Here is a 17,063-nt window from a genome sequence, read left to right on the forward strand (position 1 = left end):
TTTAGAAATGGGAAACTTATGACAGCAGATGCGTCAGAAAGGCAGACTGCCTTTTGAGAATCCCACCTGCATGGGCACAGACTATATCCACAGAGCACAGAGATAATTGTGCTTATTCAGCTGGCTGGCAGATAGCAAAAAGAAAAAAAAGGAAGGACAAAAGAGGCCATACTGAAGCCCCAAATGTTTGCACAACAGCCCTACTGATGTTAGTAGGAGTTCTGCAAACAGGAGATGATCCCTGAATCCAGCAAGTGACTGAGGGCATGGGGAGAGCAGAGAATAAACCACATGAAGTACCAAAATAACCAAGGCAACATGGACCGATCTTTACCCATCTCCTGGCACATGAGTAAAACAAATTACAACAGCGACCTGCCTCTGAAGACTGCTAGACAACAAAAGTGGATTTTGTAAACCACAGTCCTGAAATTGAGGTCTTCCACACTTAAACTCACAAGACTTTCCAATGCTCCCATTGATACATGTTAATATTGTTCACCCGGCAAATTTTAGAGATATGTACAGCATCAATTCTGTTATACTAGCATAAAAAACATCAAGGTCAGGTTAAAAAAAATGGGTTTCTCTCAGAATCATAGAAAAGACCCTTTAGACCATCAAGTCTAACCATTAACCTAGGAATGCCAGGTTCACCACTAAAACATGTCCCCAAGTGCCACATCTGCTGGGCTATGTACTTGTATGTGCTGCACATGTTTATCTATGTTGGCTGCTCAGTGGTTCACTCTGGAGATACACTTCAGCTACAGAGTGATACAGTTCATCATCTTGAACCCATTCTCACAGCCAAGTATCCCTTGCACTTACAGTTCATTCCCATGCAGATATGAGGCTAATTAATCATTACAGAATATTAATTTAGGTTTTGAAAGCAAGCGACAGTAAAAGACATCTGTGACTGTACTCAGGGGTAACAAGGACAGTGAAATGCAGTGGTATGAGCTGTGCTATGGAGGAAGGCAGTGGTGAAACCAGAAGCATTGTCAGCCATTCAGCAAGTATCTCAGGAATGAGCAGGTTTTTGGGACACCCTTGTGCACTGATACACTCTCGCTCTTTGGTCAGCCTGATCTGCTTCTCTTCAGTTACAGTGAGACAAAAGAAAAGAACGGGTATAAAAGCATCATCCATATTCCTTTCAAACTAGCATCAAGCACTCAAAAACTCTGCAGCATGCCATCTCTGACCCCCTTGCAGGGATAGGGGCAGAATTGCAGCCTGGAATGCAGTAGGCACCACACATCTCCACCTGACAGGAGTGATTCACCTTGGAGAGAGTCAGAAACAGATCCTGCAGACCAGTGAAATAGAAACTGCAGTGTAGACAGAGTTAATATTAAACAGAAAGCCAAAGAGGAAATAACATGCTTTGATCAAAGATATATGGGTCATCTGATGGAAGCCCTGGAATGCAGTTTCTGCCATGAAAAGCCTCAATCAAAATGGTATTTTATGCTAACTGCTTTCCCCTTGAACTCTGAATGTTTAACTTGAGTTACTACATGATTATCAAACAAGACTGCTCCCAGCCAAGCTTCAGAAAACATGAGGGTATTTCCCCCTCTCTGTGAAACACTGTCAGTGAGAATTTGGTCCCAATTCCTCAAAGTTCCCTTATCTATCCATCTTCTGGTAGTGGTTTTTAATTTATTCTCCTTAAAGCTTTCTAGCAAATTCATTGCTTTGTGGCTTATGGTACCCAGAATTTATTAGCATGGACAGCATTCAGATACTTGTACTTTTATAGCACCAAACTGCTTGGATTATACTTTTTCCTAGGAAAATACCTTCCAAACCTTGTTCACCCTGTATTTTCCACCATTGCTACCAGCAAAACTAGTGAAATGGTGAATTACAATCTCAGCCCTGCAATTATTACTGTAAAGAAAAAAGGCTCTAAAGAATGACCACTTGGATGCTGGAAAACAAAATCCCTTTGTAAAATAAAGCAAATAATAGCAATCTAACCTGAAGGAAGCTGAACTCCCCCTGGCGTCTAAGAGGGCAAAGAAGTCACACAAGGCTCTGATAGATCATTTATAAATCCTGCACCGCTGACTCACCAGAACGAGCTGGCAGACACTGACAGTTTTCTGCTAAAATGAAATCTGTAACAGATCATTCTTAGTCAGGTGTCCAAATCTGTAAAGAAACATGTCTGAAAGTGTGATTAAACAATCTGCACTTCCAGCTCCCAAGTTAAAATACAACTAGCTAAGCCCAAAACAAAGCTGAAATGCAGAGTTCCCCTATACTGAGTTTTTCCATGTGTCTCAGAGGGAAACACTGATTAATACCAGCGCTGAGACTAACAGTGATTTGATTGAACAGCCCAGGCCAGGTGTAATACTGGGCACATGCACAGGGGCACCTAAAGCACTTCTGTCACCACCTGAAATGAAGGGGACACTTTGCAAGCAATCCCCAGCACAGCTGATGCTGCAGCAGCCTCCTGCACAACTGTGTGACCCTGTGCTCCCCTCACTCACCACAATCCTTCTCCCCTACCTCAGGCAGAGAACAGGACAGTAATAATACTCAGAAAACCACAACACATTCCTGAGATGCTGTTTGTCTCCCAACTTCACTGAAAGCTTCAGGGGCACCAATAAAAACCCGGGCAAGTGACAATACACTGTAATTTCTATTTTAAATAGACATTTTCTGGGCAAAAGGAAATTCATGTAATCTCCTCCTAGGCTAGAGTTTGAGCAACTCACTTTACAAACTAAGTAGTACCCAGTAAAATAGTAACCACCCAGGTCCAGAGAGTTCCTGGTTCATAATTTATGAAGCAATTCTACCTATCTGAAGGAGGATTTATAGACTGTTTACTTTTTCAAACTTGCATTGTCTTTGATAATTAATACACATTAAATGTGGGCATGGCCACTTAATGCGGGGCCAGTAGAATTTAAAGTCAAGCACTTACTACAGATGAAAAATAATTCAGTTCAACACAGGAATGATATCACCTGCTCAAAAGGTACAAGTCTAACAGCTTACTGATTTCCATGGAATTTAGACAGCCACAGAAATTTTAGGCAATTTCTGAATACAAAAGATTATCACTATTTCAAGCTCAAAGTTACATTTTGTTCAAATGTCATTTTACTACACAACCACAATATCCTGTTTGCTTTTCTTTGCTTTGGTGTTACATTTCAAGGGCCACTTGCACTATGCATTTTGTGGTTTTCTGCACAATACACCGATACAATGCACTCATTTCCAATTAGGATGCTGATGTTCCAGGCTGATATGACTCAGGCCTTACTTAATCTAACAAAGTAGCCTTTCCAGAAATTAATTAAACCCTAACCTTTGAATCAGCAATATCCCCAACAAAAGTCTGCAGAAAAGGGAAAAAAAGCCCCAAAAAACAACAGTGTCCTCTTTCTCAGAACGCATCCACATAGCACTAGACAAAACCAGCCTGGAAACTGTTTGATTATTAAGCCAAGCCAATAAAAATTCCATTTAGCAACTTTATATGGACATCCTAAAGAGCGCACAGATAAAGGCAAAGGAATGCTGACAGTCAAATGCACCATGCAGAAGGAGGGGGAGGGAAGAAAAACCCCAAGCATTTATCATACCAAACCAAAGAATATCCAGCAGGCCGGAGGATCACCTTTGAAACAGCAAAACACAACTATTCAGGGCATCAGGCACACACAGAGATTTTTCTGACAAGAAAGATTAATGAACCCTCAGGGTAATCACACAAGAGTGGCAGAGCTGGCATGTGAACTTGCATGCTTGATGACACACACCTTTTTAGCCAGTCACAAGCTAAAATAAAAATTAGCATAAGACTTGCTCAAGTGTCCCATGTGTGGACACTCTGCAGGACAAGAAGCAAAAGCAGAACCCTCAATCCCTGAACCACAATGACAGTGAGATATTCTGCAGTTGCTTGCTGTAGCCTCATTTGACAAGATGCTGTAGATATTTATCCAGTGGATATTTTGAATTCACCAGCTACACAATAGGCCACCCTGGAAGTTCCCACTATGCTAGGAACATGGAAATCCTGCAAAGGAGGACAAGCTGTGGGCCAAGAAATGCAAAAGGAACACCAGAGTCCTTCTAACACTGCAGGCCCATCTTGCCCCACATCCCATCTTCAACACAGCAGCCAGAGATGGAGCAGGGTCAATAAAGCCAGCCTTTTCTTCCTTGCCATATCTTCTCAGCTTCTGGTATTCAGAGTCCAGATTGCATCTACATTGAGCTGCCCAGCCATGACCAATGCTCATTAACTCTTTTGTGTGGTCTCCTTCTGAATTTGCTTGTACTGTGGCCATCAGAACCACAATTTCCACATGCCTTGCTTTAGCACTGACAGTGTGGGCCTTCACCTGCCTCCTGCCTCTCCCCTTGCACAAAGCTCCCTTAGCTCCACCATGTTTTGGTACCCAGGAGTTCAACACTGAGGATTCCTGCTCTGCTTGCCCCTACCATCAGGGCAGCAGTGCTACAGGAACACAGCACAGCAATTCAACTCCTAATTCTACCACCACGCCACAGAGCTTCACCCTCATTATGTCCCTTTTATGTTTTTCCTCCTTTTACAATGTGCCCCCAACTCAAGGGGGTTTTTCTTGCCCCCTCTTTCTACTTCCCTACCTCTTTCTTGTGGGAAAGCCAAAGAGCTGCCTGGGAGCCAAGTTTGCTGCAGGAAAATTTCACTGCTCATTTACTATATGAACATTTTTCTGAGTCCTACTCTCCACAGACTTTTGAAGATGGTCTATTTTACAGTGGTGACACTTCATAGCTAACAGGCACTAACAGAAACACTCCTCATTTACAATGGTTTCCACTCAAGAGAGGGAGGTGCATTTAAATCCCCAAAGTCTCACTTTGAATCAAGGACACAAAACAAGCCAGTGGACACAAAAACTCTTCTAGTTGCTAACTTCACTGTGTGCACTTGGGCTTCTTTTGCCTAGACTTCCACTTGATCTCACCTTAGCTAAACCATGTTATAAACTTTGATTTTTAATACAAATTTAATACAAAGTGAAAAAATTACGGACCTCCAGTGGAAGGCTGAAAAAATACCTACCCTGTGAAAATCATTTCTTCCTGTATTTCCACTTCTTTAGCATGTACTTGAAACACCCAGGATTATCTTAGTCACATCTGTCCAGCTCAGAAAACCTCAACCCTCTCTGTGTAAGTAAAAAATACAGGCTTTTTCTGGTTTCAACCTGTTTTAAGTAAATTTGGACAACAGGTTTTATAGCTTTGAAGGAGTAGCTTTGTGTGTAATATTTACTTGCGTTTCAGATAACTAAAATGAATGGTCCTGGGTGAGGGTGCTGACGAGGGATGCAGAGGAGCTGAGGATGACTCCTGACCCCACCTAGCAGCTCCCTCAGATGCCCCCAGGTTAAGTCCCTTCCTCCACCACATTTCTGCAATAGGAAACTGGGAGAAGCCAGTCCCACTCCCACCCATGGCTGCTCAATCAGGCTGCCACCACAAGGCAGGGAAGGGCATGGGGTCAAAGCTGAATGTACCTTCCACACAAACATGGCACCAAGCTGGGACAGGAGGAATTTCACTGCTTGCTGTCTAGTTTCAGGGACACATAATAAATGCTTCATAGGAAGCAAATAGGAGGGAAAAAAAAAAAAAAAAAAAGGTGCTTTTTTTCCCCCTACGTCTTATGGAAAAAAAGGTATGGTCTGTTATAAAAATGTATATTATTTCTACAAAAACAGCTAATCAGGTCAAACCTACAGTATTTCTCAAGCTTCTTACTACTACCTAAAATGTGAACTTTTAGGGCACAAATTAGAGGACGTTAATTGGAAAACTTCTATATCACCTCACATTGACAGTAACATTCACACAAACATCAAATCCTGTAAAATCAGAGGCAAAAAATTCTTTGTCATAATTAAAGGAATCTCAAATAGATATGGATAATGAGGTAAAGTAAAAAAATCATGTGGAATATCAGGCAAAAATCTTCCCAATATTTTCATACTTCTTACTCCACTCTGAGGAACTTCTGAGCACTCCCTTTTTTCACAGATATTGAAGATTTATGGGGGAACAAAATGCAGTCTAGGGGCTTCCAGTAGGATTTGTGCACAGGCTACAATCCAGCAAGCTCACAATCCCGTTTGAATTTCATCCAGATGTTAGCAACAGAAGAAAGGATTACAAAAAGAATGGAAAACAGCCTCTTGGTTAAAAGACAACTGAGATTCTAGCTTCCTCGGGACAACAGAAGTCAGATGCTCTACTTACACAGAGGTGCCCTGTCATCTGAAGCAAGATTCATGGTGAGCTTTGGGATGGTGTGGTTTGGAGACAGGGTTGTTTATCCTGGGCTGCCAAGTGAAGACAGAGCTGCCAAACATATGGGGAAATTGCTTCTAGCACAATTAATGGCTTCAGCTGAGACACCAGAACCTACTCAGAGCTGTCTTCAAAGTCAGGCAGGAGACAAATTCCTTCTCCAAAGATGAAGTGCACCACAAGAACCAAAAACACCAAAAGCCACTTTCAGAAATGGGAAAGACAAATTAGCATTGTTAGCCATTTCATTTTTTAAGCCATCCAAACCCCAGAACAGAGTGGAAAGGGGTCAAGGAGCAGTACGGCATCCCATAACAATTAGGAAAAAGGATGCATGGGTGGGTGGGCAGGAACCAGGAGCACCTGGTACTCACAGTCTCAATGGCACAAAGTCACTGTTGTGCCTGTGATCTCAGGCAACGGTGGAATGTTTGTCCACATGGGAGAAGCCACCAGCAGCAGAGCTCCTACACAAGCCCAGGGCCTGCTCAGTGATGGCAGTCACTGTTAGGAAAAGAGGTAGTCCTAGCACGGGACAAAGCAAAAATATCCCCATAAACAGAGCTATAATTAAACCAGAAGCACACCCAGCCAGAGCTGGTCACTCAGCTTTCTCTATACTACATTTAGGCAAGTAAAGAACCATTCCAGGAAAAGTATAAACATCCAGGCAGTTGCGACCCCATAAAAACTCAATTACGTAGGAGTTAACGTCAATATAAAACAGCTTTTTTAATTTACTGTAAAGCTCAGTGTTTCAAACTGGGTTCTCTTGCTGTAGATTAAGCAACCAAATTTGAGCTTTAGACTTTCTAAAGGAGGCAAAGGTTCTCTTCTTCCTCCTGCTGTAAGCAATTTCATCTCCTACTCAAACAATCAGGCATCTACTCCAAAGTATCCTCTTGCCCAGTGCTTCCTGCACCTTTCTTTGAAGAAGTAACCTGAGCACATCTGCAGTTGAGCTGAGGCAGGACAACACGTAACAGATTTAAATGCAGCACCATTTAAAATGTATCAATTTATGCACACACATCTTGAACCCGGATATATGCCTTGGCACCCTGGGGGTGAAATTTGGGCTTTTGTTTAGGTGTGACCCAGACTCAAGTCCATCATGAGGTTTATGAGGCATCATTTGCTAATGCACCTCTACAGCAACACTCCCAAAATCACAGGTTCTCTCAGATATTAGTGGGCTTCCCTCATGGCCTGGGTTTTTGGCTTGTTTGTCTTCTGAACTATGTAGGACTGGCACTAAGGCTGACTCCTGGTAGACACCATAATGGAGGGCAGTCCAGCCTTCCAAACCCTAGCCAGCTGTACACTAAAGTCTTTGCAGAGCCAAGAGCCACAAGTCACACACTGCAGATCGGGAGAGCTGAACGGAGCCCAAGGAAACTTTACAGGCAGATGACGGCAAAGTTACTGTGAAATACCTCTGGGACTCCGGGCTGGATCTCTCACACAGCTCTCAGTGACCTTCTGCCACCAAACTTAGCCTCCCTCTATTTGAAGTAATTACCATCTGAAGTTCTGAGCCAGCCCAACACTGGTCATGAAATAAAATCATGACTTGAACAGCTCACAGTCCACATGTGGTTCTGGCACTACAAGCTGATTCCCCTGGGCAATGACTTTCAGGTTTTTGTGATTTTTCACATTTTGTTTTTCACAATAATGACTTTATTCCTCAACTTTATTAGCATTCAGATCTACTGTACACAGTGCTTGTTTCCTCCACATTCCTTCTGCGGCAATTTCTGGAACCACCTTTCGTTGCACCCAATTCTGTCCATGTTTGAAACTGGTTTCAGCCAGCCATGGTGAAACCACACCCCATATGACCATGGAATATGCACTGCATCAAGCCATCTTGCTGAAGCAGTGGTTTGTAATATGGTTGCTGGTTGATTGTTTGCTTGAAAATTCCTATCCACAAGAGACACTGAAACAGTGCTAAAAGGCAGGCTAGTTCCAGAAACATTAGGATGTTTGTGCTGCAGACTTCTGGACAATGTAGTTCTGTTGACAGATGTGATCCTCGACCAAAGGAGAAATGCCAGCAGCAGTTTCCAGTGCAAGGACAGCACCTTTACCAGTCTCATGGACTGAAGGTGGAGTGGTATTGAGACACCTTACTAATAAGCCTGTACTTTGTCCCATCAGATGAGTAATCCTCCTGAGATCCAGTAAAGACCTCTTAATGAAGGAACTGCCCTAAGGATCAACAAACTAATACTGAGTTCAATTTGGCTCCAGTCTCCCAAGGAATGTGGGAAGGCAGGAGAGGAAAGAGATTGGGACTGACAAGTGTAATGAGTCAGTCTTTGGAAACCAAGCTACAGATCTAACTCTAGTTACCTCATTTACAGGCTGGTTCTAGAGTTGTGGCCAGAGAGCACTCATGGTTTCAAACCGGAGCAGACAAACTTGGGACTCTGCCACTGCTGAATGTCCCCAAGTCAACTTAACAGCTAAGCTCACTTCGTTATGCTCCCTCACAAATCCTTCCCCTGCCCCTTTGTGCAAACACTGCACTCTGGTTTCCAGTCCTCTCAGCCTCCCTCCTTGGGGAGAGTCCAGACCAAAGATCTCTTCCTCCTCAACACCACTGACCATCCCTCTAGGTCTATCCTGCACAAAGCAAGGCTCAAGAGAAGCCATTATGCTTCACAAGTCTGGAGCCCTCTCCCACCTGCACACAAACACGGCCACAGGACAGTCCTCCTTCCTAGCCAATATGAAGTCTTTTCAGACCCCACATGGAACTCTCCACTGATTCCTCTTCCATCTCTCTACTCAACATGGCCTTCAGTTTGCTACCCAGTACTTCCAGCTTTCCACAGCCCATAGGTCAGGTTGGTCAGAGCTTTCTTCCATGCACTTCTGCATATGGACATTCCTGAGCTGGTCCACCCACCACCACTGGAACCTGTCACATGTGGAGAATGTGTTCCAGGGCAGGAAGCAGAGCTGCTTCACAGTGACAAAAGGTCATAACTGAATGGTGAAGAGCTAAAGCTGAGAAGGAACATTTGAACAGCAAGAATCACCTGGCAAGCAGAAAACCCCAAAGCCCTTACTCACAGTTTGAGAAAGCAAGAACACTGGATGTGAATTGCTTTGTTGGGGCTGCTGGGACAGCCACAGTCTTTGTACCTACCTTACTACAAGCCAGCCATGACTGACACACAGGCAGGGCAGAGGGACATTCATTAATGAAGTTACCCATTTGCTAAAGTAATCCATCACAACACTCAAGAAGGGAAGTCTTATGTAACAGTGCTTGGCCAATCCATGATAAACACAGAGGGAGGTTAAGGTGCAAGAGGTGTCCCTTTGCTTACAGCCAGCACAAGGTGATAAGGTACAAGGAATGGTCCTGAATTGCTTCATGAGATGTGGCACTGCAGCTGGGTCACAGTGCTTTGTAGTCAGCCAGTTCTTCTCCCATGCCACAAGCATTGCTGCCAGAAACTTCAGCTGCCTCGAGGTCCCCTTCACACACCTCCTCAAGCTCATAGAACATAACTCTACTAAGGGGATTCATTTTCTGACAGAGCCTTTTAATCCTCACCCCTTTTTAACCCATGGCAATGTTCTCACCAATAGCCCACTAACAGAAACTAGACAGCCCAGTTCAGCCCCTCTGCACAGCTCCTGCCAGCCCCATCCCTGCTTTGCTCCTCCAGGCCTGCCCACATCCATGCTCTTCTGTATTCTGCAAATACACATCCCACCTCGAGGGGTGAAAGATAGATGATGTCCAAGAAATGACAACAAAGCAGGAAGCACTGTCAAGATGTAACAGTAGACAACTCCTTGCAATAGTAAGCAGGACAAAGCCTAACACAACATGGTCTATATAAAAGGCAGTAACAGTCTCACTTTACAAAGGAAAACATGGATTGCTCCAGTCATGCAGTTTTTTAAAAAACTCACGGTATTGCATTAAGAGTTGTCTAACTTTTTCCCTGTCAAGGTAAAAAAAGTAGGCACTGCTTCAAGTATGCTAAAATATTTGGCTGTCAACAGATTTTAATTTTAAAAAATCTTTTATTCCAATAGGAAAGAATTGCGTTTCATAGGAAGACTGATCTCAATCTCTCAATTGATATGTCCTATTATAACCCCCTGGAATCTGCTGTGTTTAGATGACTAAATTGAGATGACAGAGTCACATATCCCAAGCATCTTTTGATCCTGAGAGACAGAGCAGTGCCAGCTTACATGACAGGAAATACCTCGTTCCTTGGGTAGAGCCTGATCTTTCTGTGGGGGTTCTATGGGTCTACCAGCTGTCAACACAGAGCCAGCAGCCAGCTGCACCTGAGCTCAGAGACCAAGGGAGGTCAGGGTTTTGATTTCTACCAGCATTAAGAGAAATCTATCCAGGGAGGCCTTTTTTACAGCCTGGCAGAAACTGAGTGAAAACGTGTTTTAGCATAATCTGTGCATGGAGAGGTCTGATCCCCTCAAGACCCACGCACAGGAGGTGCCACAAAGCAACAGCCAAACACCAACCACAGATGTGTCTGCACAAATGCTGCCAAAGGGGGGAAAAGAAAAGAACACAGAGAAACAAAGTGTTTATCCAGGAGTATGAACCAGTCTGTGAGGTCGGCTATAGAGGACCTTGCTGCAACTTGTCAAGTTAGACACTGAGCAGAGCCACCAGCAGCCTGTTGGAGAGATGTCACTGCCCAGACCTCAGAGCGGCCCTTGGATACCTGCTAAATCATTCCCTGGCTATGCCCTCCAGCAGTGCCAGGGGACTTGCAGTGGTACGAGCCCTCCCCAGTCCATCATCAAACTGGCCTTGTGATATGAAGGCAGGAGACTGCAGCTTAAGGTGTCTGAGATCAAGCCAGTATTTTGCCACAGGGAACTGTGCATGCTGTAACACTGCCTTAAGCCAACAGTTAATCAGTGGTATTTCTTTATTTTAAAATAGTTGATAATCTGGTACATAAATGTGGAAAATTAAATATTTCTCCTTTCCTCCACCCCCCTCCCCACTTCTACCCCTCTTTTCCCATCCCGCTGCCCTCCCAGTAAGGCAAATTATGGGATCACATCTCATGAACTGTTCCCAGGAAACATCCTCTCCTTCAGTGTACTGCAGACCCTACCTTGGTTGAGGTAGGTCAGAGTCTCCTCGTGCAGTTTCACGGCGGGGGAGGTGGCTGTGCAGAGGACGTACTGAAAGGGGGGCAGCTTGGCATCGTTCTCAGGAGACAGCTGCGGCTCCTCCTGCTTGAAGATGGGCAGCGCAAGCACATCTCTGCAACGCACAAGTTACACACAGTCAGAAGGAGTTTATGGGCTATCCTAGCCTCCGTCTGCATCTGCTTCCCATGATCTGAGATAACAGGATGGTCCCTGGAGAAACACCGGGTTAAAATGGCTAAAAGAGGAAGAGTTTGGCCTGTTCAACATAACCAGGCAACTTCTGCATCTAAGATATCAGCACTGCGTGCAAAAGAACGTAGCGCTGGCAAAACAGAGTATGCCTGAGAATTAATGCAAGTTTTTAAGAAATAAATCAGATTCACTTTTCAGTTAAGCAGTCTTCTTGACAAAGAAAAACTGTATCAAAATAGATCCTTCATCCTTGTGGACATACTTGATTAAGAGTTCTCAGGTTCTCAGACAAAAGCCTTTCAGAAAAAAAAAAAGGCAAGAAAGGGCACTTTGACAGGCAAAAGTCAGATCAGTAAAATGTCTTCAAGTAGCAGCCATGGGTGGGAAGCAGACACAACTCTGGTGTATAAAGGAGATATTCAGGTAAATGATGGCATGAACAGCTGGATTAATTTATTCATAGTATCTCCTTGCATTCTAGTAAACCTGGTCCCAAGGAATCACACAGCTCTTAAGTCAGCACTGGGCTAGCTTTGTAAATGCACACTCACATGTGTGGGAGCAGCTTCACTAGGACCTGCACACAGCCCCAGCTCCCACTTCTTCACAAAATGCTGATAGTGACCTGCCTGCTGCTTTAGTCCCAGGCTGATCCCAACCCACACTAATCCCCAAGCAGAACTGGTATTAGCAAGGCTGAGAGCTCAACAAATGATGAGTTGATTAGTACAAAATGAGATGTCAGGAATAAGCATCCTTATCTCAGCCTATCTGACTCTGAAGAACCACATTAGCCTTCCCATGCCACTAACACTGCTGATCACTGTGTCCACCTGCTTAAAACATTAATACCCTTCCAAATTAGGAGAATTATACTGAACACAGTGACAATTCAGAACAAGTGATTTTTCTTCTCCTCTGTTTCTTCCAGATTCTCTTTACACAGGCTGTAGCTCTGCTCCTTTTGACAACCCCATACAAAAAATGCTCCAAGAAAAACCATCCAGCACGTACAGGCACGCAACCTGAAAGGGCATTAAGAATTTTTTCCTTGCCGGTTCAGTTAATGATCCACTTATAGCACTCACAACCTTGAAGGCTACCTAGGTCATTAGTGAAACGGTGCAGCAGTTCAGAATAAACTGCTCAAGTGCCTGGTTCAAACACAGGTACTCCTGTTTAATAGAAAACAATGCCAGAGAGCAAATTGTGCCATTTCAGATGCAGACAGAAGAAAAGAAACACCCATCTCTGTTTCCATTCTCTCTTCCAACCTCACGCCCCCAGTATTATCAGGGACTCGAAGGCATCCAGCCCCATTTGCTTCCTGGCATTACTGACATAATCACAGCTCTTGCCTAACTGCTGCCACAGAGAGGGTTTTTTTTTCCCTTAGTGATGATTTACTACAGCAATGAAGTGACAGAAATGCCTGCAGTAGATTTCTGAAATAGATAGCATTGCTCCACACACATGCAGGATCTGATACTGCTCCGGAGTCATCTCACCCAGCCTGGATGCCAACATTTGCTCCGGAGGATGCCAACATTTGCTCCTAACCCGCTCTGCACAATGCTCTCTGAATGCCTGTGGCTTTGCAGATGAGAACAGGTCAAAAACTCCAGCACAAAAATCCTGCAGTGTGGCAGAAACAGATCACAGAATCTGGCCTGGGTTTAACTGTTGGGGTGAGGAATTTGTACATACACTCACCTGAAACAGTTGAGAAATTTAGGCAAGGGGAAGTCAAAATTTAAATACCATATTTCACATCAGGTTCTCTGCACCCCTACACCTGCCAGCTGTCTGATCACTGAATTCTGCAAGCATGGAAGAATCCATGACTTGCTTTCTGGAAAGCTTCACCATATTTAAGCTTGAACAAAGCCACACAAGTTAATCACATTTTTACTCCTGGAGCATTTAAACTAATGGCCTGTGCTATAACTGCTTTGGGTCAAGACCTTCTTAAGAGTTCGACCTTATTGTAACTGTTTGGAACTTAGAATGAGGTCAAAAGAATTTTTTAAGTTATAAGCATATAAGCCATCACAACACTTACTCAACTCTTCACTCAAGAGCTGCAAATCAAGTTTAGGGAAAATCAGGCTTTCACAACAGTTCCTATCCTTAAAAAGAAAAAGAAACGTTGAACTCCTTAAAACTATCCCAATTTTCACCGTTATGCTACAGATTTACAGTTCTGGATTTAAATAACAATTAATTTGCATAACTAGAAGGAGAGAAAGTTAATTGAGAGTTCAGTCATCTGACAGAACAGAGGGTAAAACATGTACTGCGTTTTCATAAAAAATGAATGAAAATTTATAAGAATTCTTCTGTAGCATTATCTTGCTCCAGCTACAAATACCACTGAAGCACAGCAGAACTTACACGAATGTCTCAAACACACAGAAAGCTCTCGATCTCTGCAAAATATAACTTATACAAACTTTTCTTACAGCAATTTCAAATATTGTACTATTTCAGTTTCTTGTAGTCACTACAAGGCGGTATGGAAAGCCTTCAGAAGGGCATTGCTCAGCAGAAAAAATGCCCCTGTTAGAAATGCATGTCCTGACACATTCTCATGGAAAGTGAATTGGCCAGAATTAGCCATCTCTACATAAAAAAAAACAAGGGTTTTGTTCAACCAACCTCCCCTGAAACATCTGAGGGCATTGTTGCCATCAAAGTGGCTATAAGGATTTTAATCCCAAATCAAACGTACCACTTAAGAGAGACAGGTACTCATTAAAGCTGAAGTTTGGTCCTAAAACACCAACAGGTCACCTCCATACCAACAGCGTTCCTGACAGAACAGATATCCTTTATCCCCCAGCTAGCATCAAGCCAACAAAAATAAGCTAATATGTTTTCTGGCCCATTAAACGGAATTTAAATTGTGGAGTAAAGCCTGACCCAGACCTGATGATCTTCTAGCACTCCTGCTACAAATCCATGGAGTTAGTGCAGCAGCCTGACCACCGTAAACACTCTCTAATGGAGAATATGCTGATGCTTCTCTGCTAGTACCATTTTCACTGTCCTAAATTAATCAGATTTGCAAGTGCAAAGCAAGAGAGAACAAGATTTTTGCCACACTCATGTTGTGAAACTGACTTATTGACATAGAGAGGAGATGGAGAATCTTGTACGAAGAAACGGAAAAGCTGCCAGAAGGCAAGAATCTCCCAATATTGTATAATTGGATAACAGGGAATTATTATTTAGTCCAAAATAAAATTCCTTTGCAAGTATACTGATAGGCAGCAGGAATAGTCAAGATAGCGTGTCTCCCTGAAAGAGAAGCATTATCTGCATTCGAAGTGCTTCCCCAGACAAACTCAATGCTCTCTCAAGAGTGGTTATTTGGGGGTACATTGGAAACTCAGGGTTCTTGGGCCACAGCCAGGCTCTCCACTGCCACAATTCAGCAAAATCCCACTCCGGCAATCGCCACCAGCTGACGGCTGGGCTTTACATCTTCAGAAGGCAAATAATTCACAAGCACCCAGCAAAAGGCGAACTCCCAAAGTTGCCTGCTTTGACATCGTTTGGAGGGAGGAAACACGGGTTTGTGCTACACATGTCACAGACTATTGTTTAGCAGCCCTTGTACTTAAATTAGGCACATTTAATTAAACGCAACTGTGCGGAGGCAGGAAAAAGCTGGTTTAGGCAAGTTCAGAAAGTGAAATTCTGCGCTTTTCACACATCGTCCTAAAACGCAGAGAAAGAAATCCCATCCCAAGAAAAGTGGGTGCCTTCTCAATTTGCCAGCAGGCGTTTTCCTCAGACCTCTGACAGCGCTCCGCCGCCGCCGCACCTCCTCCCTCGGAGCCGCGCTACCCCAGCCCGGAGAGGAGGGAACCCGGCACAAGCAAGAAAGCAACGCTGCAGAGAGCTGCCTAACCAGGCGCTAAAAAATAAAGAAGGGAAAAGAGAAAGCAAAAAGGGAAAACGGTCTCTCGGGCAGAGGGAGCGGCGCGGCGGGGCACCGGGAGGGAAGGCGGCGGGCGGGCGGCCGCGGGAAGGGGGCACCCGACCGAACACGCACCCGGTACCAGGGCTGCCGCCGCCCGGGACTCACCGCAGGTAACTGCCGGTCGAGTGCTGGTTGTAATGCTCCGGCTGCGTGTGCCAAAACAGCATCTTGGGGGCGGCCGGCGGCGGTCCCTGCGCTGCGGAGCGGCGGCGGCCGCGCTGCCCTGCCCGCCCCACGGGTGCCCGGCACTCCTGCCGCCAACGGGAGCTGCGGCCCCGCCGCCTCCCAGCGCTTTTATGGCCCAGCCCCGGCGGGCGCGGGTTGGCCGGGCCGGGGCGCCGCAGCCCGGCGAGCCCTCCCCCGGCCCGCCCCAGCGCCAGCCCCGGCCCCCGGCGGGCACGGGCCGCGCAGCCCCGGGGCGGAGCGCCGGCCCCGAGGGACGGGCCTGGCGCGGAGCGGGGTGTGAGGGTCCTGGGGGGCCGGGGCGGGACGGGCATGGCAGCCCCAGGGCGGCCCCGGGCGATACCCGCTGTGCTGGGGCTGCCGCCTGCGCTCTGGGCTGTGATTTAAACCGGGCCACTCCATCCTACAGCAGTGTGAAAGTGCTGCTCAGGCTCCTCGGAGGTCCCTGTTTTCTTTAAATGAACGACAGCTGATGGCATTAGGCCCGTGCTGTCTCTTACTCTGCCCTGTGCCTCAGGTTAATGCGACCTTTGTGTCAGGGGGTGTTTTCCCACTGAGAGAGCAAGAGGCAAAGTTTGCCAGAGGAGGTGGATGAAGAGAACGGTGTCAGAGACTGAACTCACCCCTATCCCATTGGAAACACTCCTGTACTTTCTACCTCAGCTCCCCCACACAATACAGAGAAGTCTGTTTCTTTTCCATGTCAAATTGCAGATCCCGATCCTCACCCACAAAGCTGCACATAGCTGTCATTTTCCTAAGTCCCTGCTCTCAGGGCACCTTCATGTCCTACCAGTCCTTCTCTGGTCTGATAGTTTGGACAGGATGGAACAACAGGGGAGAGGGATTCCCTGTTTAGTCATTTCATACTGTCTGTCTACCAGCAGAAATGGGAACAGATCCTTAGTTACTCTGAGTCACTAAACTAAATCTTTCAGTTAATTTTTCAGGAGAGGGCTTCCTACCCCTGAGGTTTCTGGTCAAATTTCAGCTGAGAAAAAGGCACTTCCCTCAGGGTACTTGTCAGCACTGGCTGTCAGATTTCACTGTCGGGTGAGTTTTTTCAGATAGATGAATTTTCTATTCTCCTGCCATGATTATAGAATATTGATATTGTGATAGGATTTATAGATCATAGTTATGTCAAGCCCATTAGAGTCAGATGCAATATAATGATGGTCAT

At 45.1% G+C, this 17,063-nt stretch overlaps 1 protein-coding gene across 1 annotated transcript in view; it reads right to left on the bottom strand.

Annotated features, from left to right (window-relative positions):
• TFCP2L1 (transcription factor CP2 like 1) overlaps window positions 1–15,864 on the bottom strand; it is a 29,907-nt gene extending 14,043 nt beyond the window's left edge. Inside the window, exons 1-2 of the mRNA XM_058028115.1 lie at window positions 15,803–15,864; window positions 11,478–11,629 (exon numbers count right to left, since the gene is read on the bottom strand). Coding sequence (XP_057884098.1) covers window positions 11,478–11,629; window positions 15,803–15,864 — 214 coding nt within the window. The remainder of the gene's footprint in view (window positions 1–11,477; window positions 11,630–15,802) is intronic.
• Between the last annotated feature and the right edge of the window lie 1,199 nt (window positions 15,865–17,063).

This window comes from Melospiza georgiana, chromosome 7 (genome assembly GCF_028018845.1).
Source record: "Melospiza georgiana isolate bMelGeo1 chromosome 7, bMelGeo1.pri, whole genome shotgun sequence".
In the NCBI taxonomy this organism is placed as follows: domain Eukaryota; kingdom Metazoa; phylum Chordata; class Aves; order Passeriformes; family Passerellidae; genus Melospiza; species Melospiza georgiana.